At 37.6% G+C, this 20,942-nt stretch overlaps 1 protein-coding gene across 6 annotated transcripts in view; it reads left to right on the top strand.

Annotated features, from left to right (window-relative positions):
• Positions 1-20,942, top strand: part of OSBPL3 (oxysterol binding protein like 3) — a 91,211-nt gene that overhangs the window by 23,317 nt on the left and 46,952 nt on the right. For all 6 annotated transcript variants that reach the window (XM_074837566.1, XM_074837548.1, XM_074837556.1 and 3 more), the window contains exon 3: positions 18,335-18,572. In XM_074837566.1, the coding sequence (XP_074693667.1) occupies positions 18,480-18,572 (93 nt within the window). In that variant the 5' untranslated portion in view covers positions 18,335-18,479. The remainder of the gene's footprint in view (positions 1-18,334; positions 18,573-20,942) is intronic.

The raw sequence follows: 20,942 nt of genomic DNA, 5'->3' as shown, positions 1-20,942 counted from the left end.
ACTGCTAACAAGCTGTCAAGTGCTACAAAATTAAATAATTCTTGGGGGCTCTTGTGTTAGCTAAAAGGTAGATGCTGTCAGCTATGGTGATACTCCAGAGAACAGCAGTGCTCACTGTGTTAACAGTGAAAAAGAAGAGTGTGTTCCTCGTTGAGAGACATCAATAGAATTTGGTGTTGCTGCCGAGAAGGATGACAGCAAAAGTGTGCTGTCCCTTTATCTGTGATTTTAAAGTCAACTTTTACTGGGCATCAAGTCTTTGCTTCTAAAGGCTGAAACTGTTTGTTAACGCAGTTTTTAACACTTACTGATGTGCCACTCCCTACTTGCTGATTTTCTTTTTGTCATCACTGGACAAAATTATATTAACAAGTGGCTGGCAAGATAAAAGGTACTGTAAGATAAACTAGTTTATAATTTTACCTGTAGTACCTTACAGCATCTGGCCAGCAGCTTTTGAGAGAAAACATCTGGTTCAGAAGTGGAAGAAGCCTTCAATGTTTAGCTCAAGCTTTGGGGCTTTGACGGAAACTGGATTCTCCACTGTGTGGAGGGAGAGGGGCTGCTAAGTTAAGAATTGAAAAGTTCGGTGGATTTAGATTTGTTGTAACAGTAGTATAAATTTGCAAATTTTCTATTCCTGTAGATGGCTTTGATAGCTAGTAAATTTATGACTGAATTTAGTGTGTTATAATGAAATGAGGATGCGAAAATATAAAGAGAGCAGACTGTGTGCTCTACCCATAAAGAGGAAATATGCTACAGATCTCTGCGGTCATGTAAATTAAGGTGATACCAGAAAACTACAAGAGTGTCCCTAAATGCAGAAGAATATTTTTTTATCTTTATTTGGCTTTAATCTTTTTGTATGTTTGCTTTTTGTGAAGATATGGAAAGGCTGATTCTCATTAAAACCTAATGAACTATGCATGGATATTTGCTAGTAAATTTAGCTTAGCAATGCAAAGTACTTTCACAGATAGCTGTATGTATTTACTTAATTAATATTTTAGATAGCATTGCAAATGTCTAAATCAGATTCTTAACTTTACACTTTTTATTACTCTTGGAATGGTGACTAAGATGATAATTCTGTGTATATGTGGTAAACTGCATTTCCATGGAAATTGGTTAAAATACTGAAAAAGTAATTTTAAAAATTAAACTAAAAAATGTGCAGCATATCTAGAACTAATTTACCAAACCAGAAATGTGAAATTGTACCACTATACTGATTTTTTTCTGGTTATACTTCAGAAGTGTAAAAGCTGTTCCCTTGCACAGTTTATTGGTACCTTGTTATTAGGTGAAGAATTAGCAGTTTTTTCAGTTCCCATTTGTCTTCCCCCTTTTGAGTGAGCAACTCAGTGTGATACAACACTTAAGACTAGGCAACATGTATTACCTGAAGAAGATGTTGCTATATAAAAGTTCATGTTAACTTTCCAGAGCAGTCTTGATTCCAAATGGGTGATTAACAGCTCTTCCTAAGCCCATGGTTAGAGTGTCCTTAAAACCTTCCATTTAGGCATATGCTGCTTTAATTTGCTTTTTCAATTTAAATCATGTTTAGTAGACTATTGTCAGGCAGTGTAGCCATAAATTTAGAAAGAAAATTTTAAAGTTAAACAATTTTTCAAGATTATTTTTTGCTGGTCTTTCAGGCTGTCCATGATGACCACAATTTCAGTTTTTCTAATGTTCTGTCATAATCTGAGATGACAGAATCCATCTGTCCTCTGAGAAACAGGACACAGCTCTCCTGTCTCCTTCCTTTCTGTTCTCTTAGTGGGAAAGACAACAGGTCGTAAAATATGCAAAACTCCACACTCTAAATATGCCACACTCTAACAGTCAGACAGTAATTTGCTTCCAATAATACATTTTACAAGGAGTAACTACTAAAGACTTTTAAATCAACACTGGTTAAATTTAGGGTTTATGATCTGTAGTGTTACAGTTTAGAAAAGATACTAATGAATACAGTGGTTCACTCCTTTAAGTAAACATAATGGAATGAAAATGTAAATAAAAGTGAGTGTTTTTTCTACAGCAGACCACTAAGCCTGGAGAATTTCTTGCACGTGGTGTATCTTTGCTGTATGACCCAACTACAGAAGTGTGCACATCTGTGTCTGAAATACTGATAAACTTTTTGGTTTGGTTTTCTTATAAATCAGTCCTTGACAGCATGCATTTTTTATTTTTGTTTCACTCGTTGTTGGAGGATGCATTGGAGAGAAGAGAAGGGAGGCCAGCAGTGGGTGAGGGACGACTGTGGCTGGCTGGCTGTAAGAAAAGTGGCAGGGTTTACTGTTCTAGTTAAATCATCTTCCTGGCTTCGTGCAGCATGGGCTCTTCTACAGCAGTAGGCTGTATTGTGCAATTTTCCAGAGAAATACTTGGTTGTATCAAATTTGGAGACAAGGTTTCTTTCCTTACTAGCTGAAATCCTGATGGGGGGTGGTTGAACAGTGAGGGAGTTCATTTGCTTGTTTTCAAAGTCATCCATGACCAGAAATTCCAAAAGTTTTGAAAGTCTCCTAAGTGCAAAATTGCTCTTCCCTCAGGCTGTGATTCATGCTTTCACTTAGAACAAATAGCCTACTAGATTCAGTATCTGTCTGGCCAAACTGTGGTTTATACTTCACCTTTAAAATTTTTGCATATGGTTTATGTTTTGGGTTTCCTTTTCTTTTTTTTTTTTTTTTTCAGTGCTATACAGTTCTCAAGGAAATCTAAAAGAAACTGCTAAGAGGTGGTGATAGCAAAGTAATAGCTGTTGAGGGCATGACTCAGCATCTCCCCCTGCAAGTTGTGAGATTTCTATCTACCCTGTATTTACAAACTCCCTGGTGAAGGAATGCTCGTGACCAGGGTGCAGGGGCTGCTGCGATGGGTGTACTCTGTGTTTCTCTATACCTGTCTCTGGCACTGGCCAGTACCAGATACTACAGAGGAAAGTGCATCAGTCCTTATCCTGAATACATATAAAACATTTGCCCTTTTGTCAGACCTTTCCTATAATCTTCATCAGGATGATTTATGATCTGATGTGAAAGATGCTGTCTTTAAATTATTTTTCTTGAGTTTATAGGAAATGCACATCCTAATCTTAATAAGTGTATACCTTGATGGTATACATGAAGCTAAATAAATTTGGCAAAAATAAGTCTGTTTTCAAGGGTGGTGTATATTACTTCTACTGGCAACAATTGCCATGACCTAATTATCAGCTTGAAAAATAATGCTAATTTAAAAAGTGAAAGTACAAAAAAGAAAATCCCGGAACACCAGCCTAAAGAAAGCAATAACTGTAATGAACTGTAACAGCTGCAATAACAAAAATGGGCCCTTGAAATGAAAGGGTGAGGTTGGCAGGTGGGGCGGGAATAAACACCACACCACCCATCCCCCTTGTCCCCAGTGAAGTAGCTTTACACTGTATTTTTAAATCTCACTTGACAAAATTGAGATGTCTTGTTCAAAACACTTGCAAAGAGAAGCTTCTTTTTTCATTTGAGGCTGTTCTCTCCTCACCCTCACAAATGCCCGTAAGCTCTCACTGGTTTTGATTGTGTTCTTAAGTTTGTTTTCTCCCTGCAGCTGTATTTCAGATGGAAGATTTTTGAACAATATCACAGAAGTATTTGTCATAAGAAGAAACACATAATATTCCAAAGTACTGAGTATATTTCAGATTGTCAGTATGTCAAAACTGTATCCCTGAAATGAACTGTGCTTTAGTGGATGTGTTGGTAGGAGGGTGGCACCATGGAGCTGTAGTCATTATCTCTGCGTGGTGGTGGTAAGTATGGAGGACAGTAGGGCTGAGAGATATAGAGGACAGTGACTAGAGGCTTTAGAGGAATATAAGCAATGAAAGAAAGGAGTGAGAAGAATTTCTTACAACTTTATATTTCTGCACTTAAAATCAGATATTGGGCCTTGTATAATACATGTATCTTTCAAAGCAGTAGAAAGACATTTTCAAATCATGAACAGATTTGAGTTCTATAAAACATAATCAGGCTAAAATCTCATTTCTAAATGTATTTAATTTTATTCCTGTCAGTGTTGTCTTGTCTCTCTTATATTTTGAAAAAGCAAACTTAAAGGTTTTGAAAGCCTCTGTTAAGACTGAAATGCAACCCAACATACATGACTATCACAGTTTGCTTCTTTACTTGAAGTCCTAATGGAGGAGGATATAATACCTCTGCAAAGTATTGTTGGTCAAACCACAGTTTTAGTGTGCATCTGTTTAGGCAGATTTGAGTATTTTGGCGATTTATCTTGTTAGCATCTTCAGACTTGGTTAATTCATGACTTGCAGCACAGAATTTGAGGAATGCTGAAGTGGGATCTCTGGCTATAAGCTGGCGATTATTTTAATAGTGGCTTGCAAGAGATAAGGAACTAACACCACTGTCTTTTTGCCTGGATGTCTGGCTATGTGGGGGGTGCTCTAGCTGTTCTGTTAGGCTTGTCACCTGTGGGAAGATAAATTAATGTTTTTTCAGTTACATAACTATGTATCACACTTTATTTAACTTACAGCCCAGAAGTCTGACCACAACATGCTAGATACGATGTATGCATTTAAAACACAAAGGCATTGTCATAGAAAAAAGTCTGCACATTAAGACTTGATTAAAAAAGGATCACTGGCACTTGAACCAGGTGATAGCATCACCATAGGTGTACATATAGAAAGCATGTATATAAATGTGCATATACTTTGCATAGATACTGAAAATAAAGCAGCTTTGTGAGCAAGAATTGTGAGTTTTGCTGTGGAAGGTGATACAGAAGTTCTTAGCCTGATAAATGGAATACAGCAGCTGAAGGTGTATTTGGTAGAGAGGAAGGCTGTGGTCCACCTGAGTCTCCCAGACAGGTGACATACTGATGGATATGAGCACAGTGGCCAGCTCAGAAAGCCCAAGTGATGCAGGTGTTGAGTGAAATGTCCAGATCTGTTGAGACTCTGCAGTGACTCAGAGCGAGGGGGCTTCTGCCTCAGCTTCCAAATATACTCTGTCATGGGGCCAGTATAATCTAATAGGCAGTGACCTTTAATTGTCCTTCAGGCTTGCAGCATCAGGCTGCAACTGCCACAGTTGAGTATTAGTCAGTAAAATTCCTGTCATTAAGCTGGTCTGAGAACACCAGGCCTTCATTCTTTTTTTTTTTTTTATTTTGGATAGCTTTATTTGAGATCTAACAAAGTCCTTAGCAAGGTCTTTGCTTATTTAGCTGGTGTGAAGCAGAGTAACATGTCATGAAGTTCAGGATAAGGAAGATGTACCTTCATTTATAAATAATATTTTATTGCTGTCACAAAAGAAGTACTCATATTTTCGCATGTGTTTGTATTCAGAGTACTCTGAAATAATTGTGAAAGCCAGCATTGGTGATTTATTTTTATTTATTTATTTCTGTTACCAGTGGTGAACAAGTCCTGATTCAGTATGTTACAGGGAAGATCAAGTAGAAGGCTGTTTAGTGATTTTTTTGAATAAACCGCAGCAACCCAATTTGAACTGTTTGCTTTCATATGATTCATTTAATTTGCTACCTGTGAAATAGTCTTGTTTCTGTGCATGTGGATGTGAAGACTGATTACTCTAAGTGGATGTTGTTGAAATAATACCTCAATGCTTGCTCGGCTGAAGAAACATCAGACCTGCAGCATCCCTGGAATTGGTTCTGAATATAAAAAAGCCAGTGGTTGATGATGTACAAAACGTTAATTGTCGTTCTGCTCTGTTCAGACATAACTAATGCATAACTTAATTTAGATACATTAGCTGAGAATCATGACATTCACATGGGAAGAAACGCATTTGTCACATGTATTTAATTTCTCAAGCTTCATGCATAATGTCCAACTTGACAATTCTTGCACTTGTTGGTGGTTTTAAGCCTCTTAAATTTGCTGCATAAGGTGGTTAAACTGCTGTTTTTAACTTCCAAATGCCTCATGCTTTTTCTGTGTCCTTGCCTAGTTCTAGAAAAGCATACCAGGCACAGGGAGTGGGGCAGGGAAGAAGGCGGAGAGAGAGGGAGCTGTGAATGTACGAACTGGCAATAGGAGATATGAACACTGTTCGAGCAGTTTGTGGTGTCCCCAGGCAAAATTAATACAAAGTCAGATCCCTCTGCACAAGGCAGCAAAAACAGTTCATTGCAGTGTTTACTGGAAGTTGTAATTATTTTAAAGCTCTGTATGCTGGAATTGTATAAACAACCCAGAAGAGCAAATGACAGACTTTCAAAATAAGTTGCTGGGGATGCCATAGGGAGTAAAGGCAAATTTACATCCATTTTTTGGGAATGATACTGAATTTTTGAACAGGTTGGTGACGGGTCAGAATTTATATGGCTGGGAATGCTAACATTTATGTGAAAGCAAAATCTGAAGTGTGAAAGTTTGGGTTTTTTTTTTTTAATTCAGTTTTTGGATCAGTCTAAATGAACTGCACTTTAGGGTGGGTGTTTTGGGAAGCACAAAGATGTGGTCAGCTTTCACTGGATGCTATTCAGAGCCTGGCATGTGGCTCCCCATTTGTCCCAAATGTTGAAAAATCTAACAATGCTGAAAGAAGAGAAACAGAAGAAGAGAGATCAGGCTCTTTTTCTCCAAGTAATTCAATAACTTTTTGTACTTGACACAAATATAAATTATTTGGTTTTTGATGTGTGGGCTTCTGAAATGAGCTGGCATGCAGCTCTAACAGCTTTTAAATTCAATTTACCAAAATGGAGACAGATTACAACACCAGGTGCTCAAGAAATATGTTCTGCTGTGCTGGACTCAGTATTTCCTGACTTAGCTTTTCACCCATTTATCACAAGTGACCTGTTCCTAAAATCGTCTCTTTAGGTGATGCAAATGATACTGGAGTGTTACATCTTGCTTGCTTTGTCAGTGTCTTTTATTTTATCGTTTGATTACTGACTTGAAGCAGTGATCACCTTCACTGTTCATCTGCTTAACTGGTATTGTAAAATCACACTAGAGAACAACCTTTCAGTTGTCTCGCTCTGGAAACAATGTAGGAATAACTTCCAACAACTATATTATTCTCCAGATTAGTGCAAGTTTTCTACTCTTGAAGATTATTATAATGAGGGAGGGACATCAGGGGGCTGGCTGGTCCTTCAGTCAAAATAGGAACTGTTTGCCCTTTTAATTCCCGGTCCGTATGGGCAGGCTTTCACAGTTTTGTTAGGCAATCAGATACATGTGGTAGTTTTGCCAACATCTTTATGTTGGTAACCATAAAAGGCTGCCTTCTTCATCCATAAAGAACTTGTTACATAGAAGCTCACCTTTTCTACTTCAGAAAAGCCTGTAAGTCTTTCCAAAAGGATATTTTTGCAGCAGCCCCTCCATTGCACATGAAGTGAAAATATGCTCAAACTACCTTGCTCTCTTCTCCAGATGCTGATGGGCAGTCAGGCATGTTAGCATACTTGAGAATGACAGCCTGAAATAGGAGCTGGGGGACTGCTGGCTCCCACAGCCACCTTGTTTGTTTGCTGCCAGGACAGACAGTTGACTTATTTTCTTATTTTTTGTGTACAGAAGAGAAGACTGGAAAACTGCAAATGCTGATGATGTAACTTTTCTAAATGTAATCCTTCCAACTGCCATCTGTCATTCCAAGATTTATCTTTAATGTGATGTTACATGTAAATCCTTGTCATTTTGGAGTAACAAAAGTAAAAGATTTAAATAGTTTTGACATATTTTATGATGTGCTCTCAAAAACAGTATAACATAATGCTTAGGAGAAAAGACTGAGTGCATTTTATATGTAAGCTTTAAATTTTCCTGACTTAAATTACCATTCACAGTAATTTTTTTCACCTTTCTCCTCCAGCTTTTCCCTTTCTACACACACTTAATTTTTCTACCTTTTCACAAATAAACACATACAACAAAGTAATGAAATTCAGTTCAATGGTTGTGTTTTAACTCTCCATATGGCACAGGTGTATTTTTTCTAGAAGAAAGTATGAGTTATGAAAATGCTTTAATGTCTGCAAACTTCAAATTTTGTGGTCAACACTTGAAAGCTTTGTACTTAGTTTCAGCCCTGAGCAGCCTTTGAAAAGACAATTTTATGTTGACAGTGTAATTTTATGGCATAAGCTTTGTATAGGTGTTTTCTTCCTTTATACGTTCTATATTTTACCATGTAAAAAAGATGTACTTGAATGAGTTTTTCAGACCTTTTATCCTAAAAGTATCTCTGGCAAAATTGTGGAAAACACAGTCAATGAAAGATGAATATTAATAAAAGTTAAGGAAAAAATATGTAGGTTAGCATGGGTGAAGTGGGCATGTCTGCCATCTGTTAAGAAATTACCTTTCATTATTATGTTTCCTGCAACTTCATATGTTATTACTTTGGACATATTTTTATTAAAAATAAAACCACCTTTTAGTTCCTCTTAAGAAATTGTTTGGGTTTTTTCTGTCTTCCTTTTCAGAAATTCAAGTGCATTATATGAAAAATTGTGGAAGATATCTTAAGTATGTCAGGATGCACTTTGTGTTGCACTACTCATAAGTAACCACAGGTTTATTTTTGTGTTGTGAATCCTGATGGTCTAGAAAAGCCAGTACTGTATGCCAGCATTTTAGAAACAAACACAAAAATGACAAGAGGTTGGGAGGAGAGTAGAGAGATAGAAGTCAAAGTCCAAGAATGGTGACACTTTTCTAATACTAAGCAGTTTAAGGAGAATCTGCATCACTTGTAAACACTTCTATTTATTGTTGCTTTTATAACCTATAATTAAAATCCAGGTTGTTAGTTGCAGTTCAAGTATAACCAACCTCAAAAATGCTATGAAGCAACCAAGACGCTAGACTGCACACATTATAAAACTCTTCACATTGCCTACTGTCTCTATAGCCTGTTTACACTGACTGGAACTGAAGTAAAAAATGAGTGTACCCATTAGAAATAACAAATACGGATTTTTAAATTGTAGCACCCTTTCACTGAGCTCAAATCAACTTCTTTTGTAAATTATTCATTCTTTCATATTGCTGAAGCATCTTAATTAAAACCTTCCATCTTTTAAACCTCTAAAAATGCTCGAGAAGGGGAATGTAGCCAAAGCTTTTTTTAATCATGTGGAATTTCTTTTGTTTTTAATTAAATTCAAATAGATAGCTGGTAGCTTGCACTAACCTGAATCTAAATGTAAGATTAGGGACAGAGTATCTTTTTCAGATCTGTCTGGGATCACTTGAAAATAATACTGCTTCCACTTTCTTGCCCACAAGTTGGTGATGACCATCCCTGCATTTTGGCCAAAGCAAAGTATGTGAACTACTCCCTGTGACACAAGGTTCTCCACTGAAGTGGATTAGGGAGGGCTCCTGTGATTTTTTTTTTTTAAATTTTTTTTAAAATTTATTTTTTTGGCAGGTGAACTACTGATATCTAGAAAAGGGACAATAACAAATTGTTTCAGAGCAAGAATTTCTTTAACTGCTTTGGTGGTTTTAAAAGTGAGTATGAATTTGCTCTCTAACCTGTCAGTGGAAACACTGAGCTGTTACTGAGACCCATAAAAGTTCTCAGCAGCTTTGTATTAACTCTCAGGTCTACTGTTGGAGGCAGGCCATATTTTTACATTGGGATGTCATACTGTAGTAAACTTGTATAAACAAATTTAGTGCATTAAAAGTCTACGTATCTTCCTTGTTCTGGGCTGTCTGTAATAGTGTTAAATTATTCGCAGAGTCTTAATTGAAGCTTTCCTTTTGGCCAATCTCCGAACTTGCTTTTAAATTTTGTTCTGTTGTAGCTAGGCAGTGGCAGGACAAGATCTGACATGAAAGCACTCACTCTGAAATGGACCTTCTGTTCTTCCCGAGCATGGTTGCTGCTTCTGCAGCTTTGTGTTCTTCCTTTTTCAACTCTGTCAAAGTAGAGCCTCTAAAGTAACCCTAGCTGGATTCAGGTTCTCCTCCAGCATTTCAGAACTTGAGGGGGTGGTGGTGGGTTTCTATCACTTGACGTGGGGAGAAGATCCTTTTTATGGTCTCTTTCTTGCTCAAGAGCTACCCTGTTAACCTAGTCAGAGGTCCTCATCTCTAGCCTGCATCTTTTTTGGCTGATCCAGCTATTGTGACTGTTACTTTCCCATTTCATATTACTTAGGCAAAACATTGCACGTTTCAGATTTATAATCTGGTTTCCCACATCTTGCATCTCTCTGCTTCTAGGTCTCTTACAGTTCATCTTTCTCATATGCCATGAGGATAATGTTGCAGAAAACCTGATCCCTGGAACCTCTTTCCTGGTTCCCACTGTCAAGGTGTTCATTACAATCATAAATATGAATGGATTTAAGACCAACTGTGATGTAGAACCTTCCAAGAGCATGGTTTACTGCATCTGCTTCTCAGGGTTCTTGTCACCTGCATATATGTACGTGATATGTGTGTCCAAGCAAAAGGAGTTGCAGGTATCATCCTGTCTGTCCTTGAAGAGCTCCAACCCAAGCCTTAACATTTTAAATTTTTATTTGAAAGAAACACATTTCTGTGTACATTTTTTTCTTTATATTTGCATTTTTTTCATTGAAAGCTTGGAGTTGACAAACTCTTACCTTTTGGCATTAATAGCAAAAAGACTCAGCACTTGTAGTATTAATTGTTCTCAGCATACTTTATATGTGTTAATTGTTTTCTACAACACATCTCTAAAGTGTCAAGGTTTATTCACACATTTTGTGTTCAGAAACACAGTGTTGGGAAATTAGCGGCCCCTCACCTAAGATGATGTTAGAAAGGGTTAACACTGTGCTAACAACTACCTGCCCTTGTTTAGAATACTACACACTTCTCTTGATGTTTCAAGTTATCTTAATGTGAAAGACCCTCTGTAAAGAAATAATCTGCATAATATTTAAAAACTGTAGCTCTCTTTGTATTTATAAATACTGATGTTGTACACTGAAAAAGGTGTACTGGACTTAAGAGATAGAAGCCTCTAAAAATATGGTAAGTTGATCAAGAAGAAATGTGACATTTTCATAACTCATGGTCATTACACTTTATAAAGTACATAAATGAATTTCTGTGATCCTAGGAAAAACTGAATCTTGTTACCATGGTCATTAAAATTAGATTTAAATTTTGAGCTAATAAGTCTGCTTATAAAGGAGAAACACTAAGCATTCTCAAAGGGAAGTGTTTCCATTGTCACTTTTTTTCTTTTAGAAATTGTGACATACACAAGGCACATGTGAAAATTCCAGTGTATTGTGGAAAAACAGATACCTGAGAGGGGCACCCTAATTTTTTGGTTGGGTTTTTTTTGTTGTTTTTTTAGGGAGTAGATGATGCCACAGTGTGAAAAGTAAAACACCACATCAAAGAGGACAGAGCAGGTTTGTTGGATCCTGCCACTTTTTAATGAATGTCTAGGTTTCCTGCATGAGATAAATGATCTCAGTGTTGCATTTGCTGTTCATACATACCCTATGATGTTTTTCTTCAGACTTCAATGAAGATCATTCCTGGGCCACCAAAACTCTTCCAGTAGTCCTGTTTGCTGTTCTACTTGAAACCACAGGTTTTGGGTTCCTTTCTCCATAGTTAAAGCAACTATGTTAGCTGGTTTAATCAAATGTGTTTCTTGATGTCAGCCTTGATAGATTTATGCATCTCACAGCATTACACTGTGATTATCAGGTCATAAAGAGACAGTCTGATTCGAAGTTACATGGATGCCTTCAGTGATTTGACAGGAAAGTAATGTCTTTTTCTTGATGTGCAGGCAGTGTTGTCTTAAGATCTTGAATTACTACATGCTGGCAGGCTGACAGATATTTTCACGAGAAGGCACTGACTTCCAGAACTAACCTTGTGCCTATCAGAACTGAATCTAGGAAAACAAACAGTGTGTATTTCAGTAGTATTTTAGCAATAACGAGTGCAGTTTTAAAAAGGAATAAGCCTTGGGGCATAGTGGAGTGTCTTTGTTTTAGTGAATAAAGCAAAGCTTTAAATAGTAACAGATAGCAGAAATATGAAAGGCAACCAAGCTCGTGCCAAAGCTCTGATGGTAATGTTTCCACTTGTACCAACTCTAGGACCTTATCACTAACAGATGGGCCTTTCCAAGGTTTTTAGTACAGGCTGTAAAATGATACCTTGTGCCTGTTACTTTCCTTGCTGAAAATTATAATAAACCTTTCTCTCTTTTCTATTGCCAGATCATTTCACTTGTAAGGTCTTCTCTAGACAAATAGTGCTTCCAGTGCAAACAGACCCATTGTTTCCTTATTATTTGAGCACAGGGAGGGCTGTCAACCTCGTTAGTACTGCTGTATGCAGTGTGTGTGCTCCCAGTATAGGATTTGATCACAGCTCAGTAACTGTTATTTCTGCTCCACCCACTTGACAGGGAGACTGTGGACCCCTCTGTTACTGGGTCACAAACTGGTTCCTATGGTACCCCAGCTTCTGGGGGTCAGTTGAGTGTGTAAGTCATGCTAAGAGCTGGAAGGGGGCATGTGGGACCCCCCTCAGTCTGGCAGCTCATGCTAGAGCTAAGCCCCGAGGTGCTGGGCTGTCCCTAGGCAAGGCTCTTTCTGAAAGGAGCAGGGGCAGAAGGAGAATTATTAATAGGACCTGACTGTGAGCTAGGTCAGTCCTATTATTTATGATTCTCAACTGCAATTAAAAGTTGGGTGGAAAAGGTGGTGTGACAGCTGACTAATTACTGTAATAATACAGCTATTACTGCATGTATTTTCTGCATTGCTAGTCACCAAGATTTTTAACATACCTATCTAGAATATATATCCAGCAAATTTTTTTATGAAAGTGTAATCTATTGCAGATCTCCTGGAGGATGAAAACAGTGTCAGAATTATACATTTAAAATGAATCATGTTGCATGCAATATTATAGTCAGTTTCTATGGTGGATGTGAGGGAAAGGTGGTATTTTTAGATATACTTATATTTCAGGATGCCGATTGACCTATTTCTAAATTTATATAAAATTTTTCTAATATAAGGATTGAATTATTCGCCCCAAGGGTTAGTGGAACAGCAGATACTTGCTTTGCTTCAGGATAGTCTGACTAGACTTGACATTGAAGCATGTTCTTTGATGTCTGTCTTCGGATGTATTCTACTAGATCGTTTCTGGTTTTTATTTTGTTTTTTTGCTTTCCGTACACTGGAACATACAGGATTTTCTTTCATCAAGTGATGAACATTATACATAAAAAGTAATCTGGTGTTAAATGCAGTATGTTTGTTATTTGTCTAGCTTCTTCCCTTTCCTACTCTGTCTCACTCTCTTGATTAGACAATTAGGAGAGTTTTGTTGGAACTAAATTTCCCTCTTTTGGGTCACTAAAATAGCATGATTTAATTACTACAATAGTAGTAATGGAACTAACTGTTTCTTTACATCATAGATTACTTCAGAGAGTGGTATGTCTCCATGGCTAATGGAAAGCATCTGCTCAACAGAGGTTGTGATTTGGATGATGTGTAGAAAGACAGCACCTGTCTGATGGAAGGCAGTTCTGACATACTTCCTATTATTGTTAGTTGCCCTAAGCTGTTTGAACTTTTGCTTTCGAAAGATAGTTTTAATAACTTAGTTGTTTTACACTATTTTATGTTTTATTTTTTGCAAGTTTTCTTCTGTAAAGAGAATAGCTAGCAACAGGACAGTATGTGTGTGCTTTGTCCTTCAATCTTATAATTCAGGAACAGCAAATACCTGCCTTGAAAAGACATCTCCAATACTTGTACATGGCACATCTGTGCTCTATAAATAATTCTTCCCTTTTTTGAGCCAGATGAGACACTGGGATAGATTAAAGCTGACAATTTGAAATATAACAGAGAAAGCCATGAAAGCAATACTTGGAAAAGGCTATTGCTTTGTTTATCCAGGTGGACATGAGTGAATGTAATTTAATAATAGCTCCAGAGCAAAGGCTTCAGCATGGATTCTTTTTTAATTTCATGAAAGTCACTCAGTGTTGCTTGCCACTCTGATTTGGATTGCTCAGTCCTGTACTTGCTGTGTCCACATGACTCTCATCAGGCTTTTTGTTGTTCCTATTCTTCTATCCACAAAACCTTAATTGACTACAGTTATAGAATGAGATGTATGCTTCCAGTTTTGCTGCTCAAAATCCCTCTACAGTGTTCTTTCACTGCTGGATTGGCTCTGAAACAGCTAAGGCTTTACTTTTCTTCCAGAGCCATAAGAAAAATAATTGCATGATTTTTTACTGCAGTTTTCCCTTTTTTTGTGAATTTCTGCCTTTCTTCTTTTGTGAGATGTGGAAAAACTTGGATTTTGCTATAAGCTTACTGCTTTGAGAGTTGCGAGAGATGAGTAGTGATATTGAGAGGCTGCTTTGAACATGTGCTATTTTAAAGGTTTGAGGACAACTCAGGATGGTACTTTTTTAAAAAAAATAGGTCTTCCTGTTGTATATATTATCATATGTTTACCTTAACTTTAATTGATGTAGAATGATAAGGCTCTTAGTAACAGATGATAAGTAGAGATGAGTGCTGTTTATGGGTTTAGGATGTAGCAGCTATAAATAATATCTGATACTCATGTATTCTTAATTCTTTAAAATGCACCTGGCGAGGTCATTTGTGGAAGTACTCTTGGCCTACTTTTGCTGCAGTTGACTTGATAGTAAAGAATTAGGCCAATACTTAGCACTTGTGAAAATTCCCATCCTAAATTTATTTGTATTTGCCTCAGCCTCACACCTTTGATTTGTCTTTTTGGAGTAGACCAAAGTAAGTGGCACTGTGTGCTCCAGAGGAAAGGTGGGAACAAACACAGTTCTGAGGCTGTCCTGTGGCATGGGAAGGAGCAAAATAAAGCAACTGGATCATGATGACCTCCAAACATCAATTTTAGCTGCAGTCTTAGCTTAGTTAGCATAACACTGATTTTTATGCCTGCTTCAAAGTTGTAATTGCTCTTCTACCTGGTAGTCTTAAGTTCCACAGGTAATGTAAAATACTAGTTGCCCTAGAGAGGCCCAGTCACTGCTGCTGGCAGCCAGAATATGAGAGTCAGTTCAGGATGCAGGATCAGTGTTTTCACACCTTCCTGGAAGAATAAGGGGGTTATTGTTGAAGGGCAACCACAGTTTTCTTTCCTATTCCTGAACTTGAAGAGAATTTTTAAAAAGGAGCACAGTGTAGTAGCTGGAGCATGCAGCAGATTTTACAGATCAGTTGGGGCCACATTCTTTACTTAACATACACTTTCATGTTCAAATCTGGAAGTCTCAAGGTAATAAGTTAATTTACTAGGAAACACCAATAAAATAATAATAAAACACTTCGGAGAGAGGGCACATTTCACTCCTGCCTTTTTCAGGGCTGGTAACAGAAGCCTTTTCTTCAGCCCATGTAGTAAATTAATTTGAAGGAATAAAAGAAAATTCAAAAGCGCAATTTTGGAGGCAGACTGACAAAATACTTCAGGAGCTCTCTGTCAGATTTACCCTACCTGTCTCCTGCTCCTCATTTAAGCACCTCTGCTTAGGTGGCTGAGTCACCTTCAGCTCATCTGAATTCTGGAAAAGTGCCTGTCTGTGTCCCTTTTTGATTGCAAAAAGACATATTGCCCTAGGAAATATTAAGTACTTACTTAGGTGGAGTAAGTCTGTGTCTAGATTACTTAGCAAGTAGAGCAATGCAGTAAAAGTGGACTTTTGTAGTCAATCAGTTACAGGTAAGGACCCAAAATCTACGTCAGGATGGCACTAGTCAGGACTTAGCTCTAGTCTGGTGCTGGGGACTCAATGTGTTGAGCACCGGATGCACTCCTGGAGCACATTTCACCCAAAAGGGGTTTGGTTTGCATGCTCCAAGACTGTCCTGCAGTGCAAACCTAAATGTGGCAAGATCAGGGGACCAGGAGATTTGCAGCAGAAGTACCGTTCTGCTCTGAAATGCAAAGGTAGCCACATCTTAACTTCATTTAGACTACACACCAAAACATACTGATAGAAATACTCTTCTGATTATATGGTTTCTTTTGGGGTTAAAGTCTGAGACCGCTGGTTTTTTTTCAGTTACCTGACACTTCCAGGATATGACAACCGTTGTGCTGTGTGTTCAAACAGGCAAATAACTTAAATCTAGTGCATCCTGGAGATATACTCGCAAGGTACTGATGACAACAGCTTTCAGTGCATTTTGCTGCAAATTAGAGCCTGTTTCTTGCCATGAACTCTGCCAATCTTTGCCAACGTGCCAGATAGTCACCAATGAAAACCAAGTGGTAAACCACTGCTCGTTTTGAACATGGAGCAGTGAAGAAGACAGGTGTAAAGCACTTGCTCTACAGTACTTTGAAGGGGGTATCTGAACAATGAGTTTGCAGGAAGAATGTTTCCATTCCTGTTGTGAAGATTTGACTCTGCTTGTTAATAGAGATGTTATCATTAAACTCTTGCTAAATACAGCTTGAAACTAAGCAAGAAGGTTATACTTTATACTCACTCCACAGTCAAAGACCTGCATGAAGTGAGAATAATCTAAACCTGTTAAAAGTGCTAGTCCTTAATGAAATGCCACACAAATTTTTCTTCCGGATAGGAAGTGACTATACCTTCTCCAAAATGTATTGTTCCTAATCTCAGTAGTAATTTCAGTCTAAAACCCATGCACTAGGCCCAACTCAGACCTTGCTATCCCATTGCTGTCCTGTTCTGGTTTTCTTCAGCTCTTGCATTGTACTCACTGGCTTTGTACCTGTCTGATGATGGTTCCTGGAAACAATTGCTAAGCTGGCTCAATGGTGAGAGCTTGCTTTCTCACCAGACTTTTGGAGACAGAGGCTGTTTGTTTCATTACTGTTGCTGAGCATAGATTTGCTCTGGGGGTGATTGAGTATTTCTAACTTGATAAGGTAAACGCCATGAAGAGAGAGACCTTGTTTCAGCTGAAAAGAGGATTTGTTGGTTGAAATGTTACAGCAAACTATATTGCCAAAGAGGTACTGTAGATTGGAAAAGGTCTCTGTTCAGAAGTTGGATGCTTCAGACTACAGCAATAGGGAGAGAGGTTTTCTGCAGCATAAGTATTGTCTTCATCTTAAATATAGCACCTCCTTTTGTTTGTTGTTTTTTTTTTACTGTGGTTTATGTTTTGTTTTGTTTTTTTAAAGGGAAATGAATTCTTAAAATACACAATATGTTTTACTAGGGATCTGAAAACGCTGCTTCTCTCAGAATAGGTTTTTAAGCCTCTTCAAGAAAAAATGAATGGCAAACTTCAATAACCAGTGATCCCAGTTCAGGACTGTTCTGACAACACAAGCGAGAGGATTGTGAAGTAGTGCCTCCCTCTTTTGGCAATGGAATTCCTCTTGTCTTTGTGGAAATGTCCTTAGTTTCCTCAGTGGTGATTCTTGCACTCTTCCTAGTGTGCAAATTCCTTGCCTGAGACAATGAAATCTGAAGTGATATACAATAAAGCTCCTCCACCACCCCAAGTTTTGGAAAGCATCACCCTTTTGTTATGTCCTCTGTTTGGTTTTAAAAAAATATTATGCAGTTACCATGACAACTCTTGCCCACACAGAAAATCCAGTATTGGGAATTTCTGGCATGGCTTTTATTTGCATATGCTGCAAACTGCACTGTTATTAAACAGACTGTTAATTATTCTTCCAGTCACTGACTGAGACAACTGATGTGACATAGTTAGAACTTTCTTATTCCAGGTAAGAGTGGTCATGCAAAGGTCTACGCAGCTGAGTTTGCATGCTCTGTACTTTTAGGTATAGTTCTTTTATATAGAAAGATTTTATTTTTTTTCCTTACAACCTGAAGCCCTGCTTACTTGTTTAAATTATTAAGGCACTGGGAAAAAGAGGTATTTTTCTGATTACTCACCGTCCTTTTTGTGAGACATTTTATTAGATGCTTTCTTCTCATTTTGAGGCTGGTTTGGTCCATTTTATATAGATACTTATTATACACTATGTGACTTGTTAGTAATTTTTAAAAATTTAATTTAAATCTTTAAAAAGACGCTTGATACTGTGTCCTCTGAATAAATAGTGGTAATTAAAGCATGCCTTTAGATCCAAAATTTGTGTTGTTACTGTTTGAAGCTTGGAAATTTATCTTAAAGTGATTGTTGAATTAATTTCTAATAATGTACAGTAATGCAGTCAGCTTGTATTACCAAAGGTTTTATTACGATTCATGCTACAAGATGGCAGTAAGAGACGGCATGTGATAATTTGGCTTTTTGTTTTTCTTTTCCTTTTTAGGAATTTCCATGGGATGCAGATCATGCCACTGGACTGCATTTGGGTAAAGAATGAGTTCTGTGTTTCTCTCAGGAGTCTTCCAACACGTTTTCTAAATTACCTTTTAATGTTCTAAGAGCTTATGTGAAACAAATGGTATTGGATCATGAGTGAAGAAAAAAGCTTTGGTGTATCCCAGAAAATGTTGTCTCCTTCAAGAAGTACTAGCAGCTGCTCCTCCAAACAGGGAAGTCGACAGGTAATGCAAACTTTTTTAACCAAACTGAAAGCATTCTAAGATTGGCTGTTACTTTTGCTCTTGAATATCAGTAGATCTCTTAAACTGTTTTCCTGTTGCTTGCCTGTTTTACTTCATCACTTCTGTTTTCCTTCCTCTCTTTTCTTTCTTTGTTGGTAGTAGCATCTTGTTTTGAGTCAAATGAAGTAAACACATGTTACTGAATAGCAGGCACTTGTAAAACTGGAATGCTAACAATGAATTTGATTTTCTATCACACTGTGTACGTATGGTGTCTTTATAGTGAAATATTGCTGCTGTAACGTCTTGGTCTCAGTGGTTTGATCCTGAAATCCCAGATCTTCCCTGTAAGATACCACTTTTGTGGTAGAATATTGTGTAGCTGCTCTGCTTATTTCAAGTTTCCAGGGAAAGGTGTGCATGCATGTGTGAAAGAGAACACATTCTTCTGAAACTTGATGTAGGGCCTCTTTGACAATGAAAAAGTGCCTGCAAATGCCCATGTGTGCTGGTTGTTGCTGTAGAACTGTAGTTATGAAAATAAGTATTTGTATAACGTGATGCATCTGTGTGCCAATGCAAAGGATGCTTTGTTTTCTGCAGAGGTGATGCTATTCTTTAAACATTACAGTTTTAAAAGACATGTCTATGAGTGTTTGCACCTGACAAGTGAGACTGCTGAAGACAGCCTTTGTTTGTGGGCAAGAAGCGTTGACCTGTTGCCACACAGAGAAGCTTAAACACACTCAATCCATGCTTGCAAAATCATGAGCAATATGCTCAACATAAACTTTTATTTGTACAATGCTGGCTTAGTGGAGCTCTTGAAGCTGCCTCAGGTTGAAATTGGAATTGGAATTGAGCATCCCAATCCCACAAAAGCTTTAGAGACCTCAGCTGTGTTTTGAAATAGCACCTGCTTTTCTGGGACTTCTGGCCCCTGTACATACAATTGGCGAGGCAGACAAATCTCTGAAAAATTTATGCCTCTTAAAGTGCTGTGTGTGTAAGAAATGACTTGCATTTCTAGTACACCAAGCAAAGAAATCCTTACTTTCAGGATGCCTTTTTTTTTTTTTCCTGCAACATTATTTTTATGTCCTTGGTATGAGATTACCTTTAAAAAGTGTAACTTAAAACATTTGGTATTGTCTGTTTCAATAGTTCATGTCTATCAAATGTTATCATTTAAATAATAAGATTTACATGAGCATGACTAAATCCACTGGTGTGTTACACAGCCAGTATAAGCACCCATACTTACGCAGAAGCAGTTTCTGCAAGAACCTCACTTACTGCCATTTAACATGATCAAATCTGTTGGCCAGCTCAGGCTTTCGATATTATTATTAGTGGATCCCATTTCTTATCCATTTTGTTCTCACCTGCTCTCTTTGGAGAAAAGGAATAATTCAGTAAGTTTTAATGTCATCCTGTAAATCCCCAGTTTTTTAGTCTCTGATCCTTGTACAAAAATGCAAGGTGTACCCGACCAAGGTGAGAGATGCAACTTGGTGCTTTGTTTGTATTCTTGGTACATCCATGCTCATTCATTATAGTCAGGCAGACAGTAAATTGCTTCATATATCTATTGGGTCAAACTAAATGGAGGTATAAATTAGGTTGTTTCCTATGTATACTGAAGGGTGATACAGTTGATATTTCTTTGTGATAATATGGGGCACTGTGATAAGTATTTCCACTTTGATCACTGTTTCAGTATCAATCTCTTCATGGTCAGTCACTGCAATACCAAGTAACAGTATACATTTGCATATGGGGAACCTACATGGGTTGTCTGTTTTCAGGGGGTGGTAACGATAGGGGCAAGCCCACAGAAGTTGGTGAGTTTGTGACTTGTTATATGCTGTGAAATGATCACTAAGCAGGGCTAAAAGCTCTGCTTGCTTGCTTTTCTATATGGTTGAAAATTTACAAACCTGTTTTTCAGAAATTACATGTACTTTTAAGGTTCCACTGGTCTTTCTGATATTCTTATTTTTAATGGGGACTTCTAATATTTGTACTTTAATACTTTCTCTATTTTCTTCTTTACCAAGTGACATAACTTTCTAGCTTATCCTGTAACTGTGTTGGCATCTGCTGAAGTGACCTAGAGGTCTTCCTTCAAAGTAGCAAAATTTAGAAAGAAAAAAATAAATTCTAAATTACAGTTTCTTTCAGCATTGTCAGTGTTTATGTACATGGCTGTGTATTGCTGTTCCTTCCTTAATTCCATGATGTTTTTGGTGTTCTTCACATGGCTTTTTTTTCACACTGACGTTGTCTTGAAGTTTACACAACAAACTGTTTTGCTGGAAAACACAAAGATTTAAATATCCTGTGAAGTATGCACTCTAGATATTTACT

The sequence above is a fragment of the Strix aluco genome, chromosome 1 (assembly GCF_031877795.1).
Source record: "Strix aluco isolate bStrAlu1 chromosome 1, bStrAlu1.hap1, whole genome shotgun sequence".
Classification (NCBI taxonomy): domain Eukaryota; kingdom Metazoa; phylum Chordata; class Aves; order Strigiformes; family Strigidae; genus Strix; species Strix aluco.
Note: the sequence above shows the minus strand (reverse complement) of the source record. Positions and strands in the feature narration are given on the sequence as shown.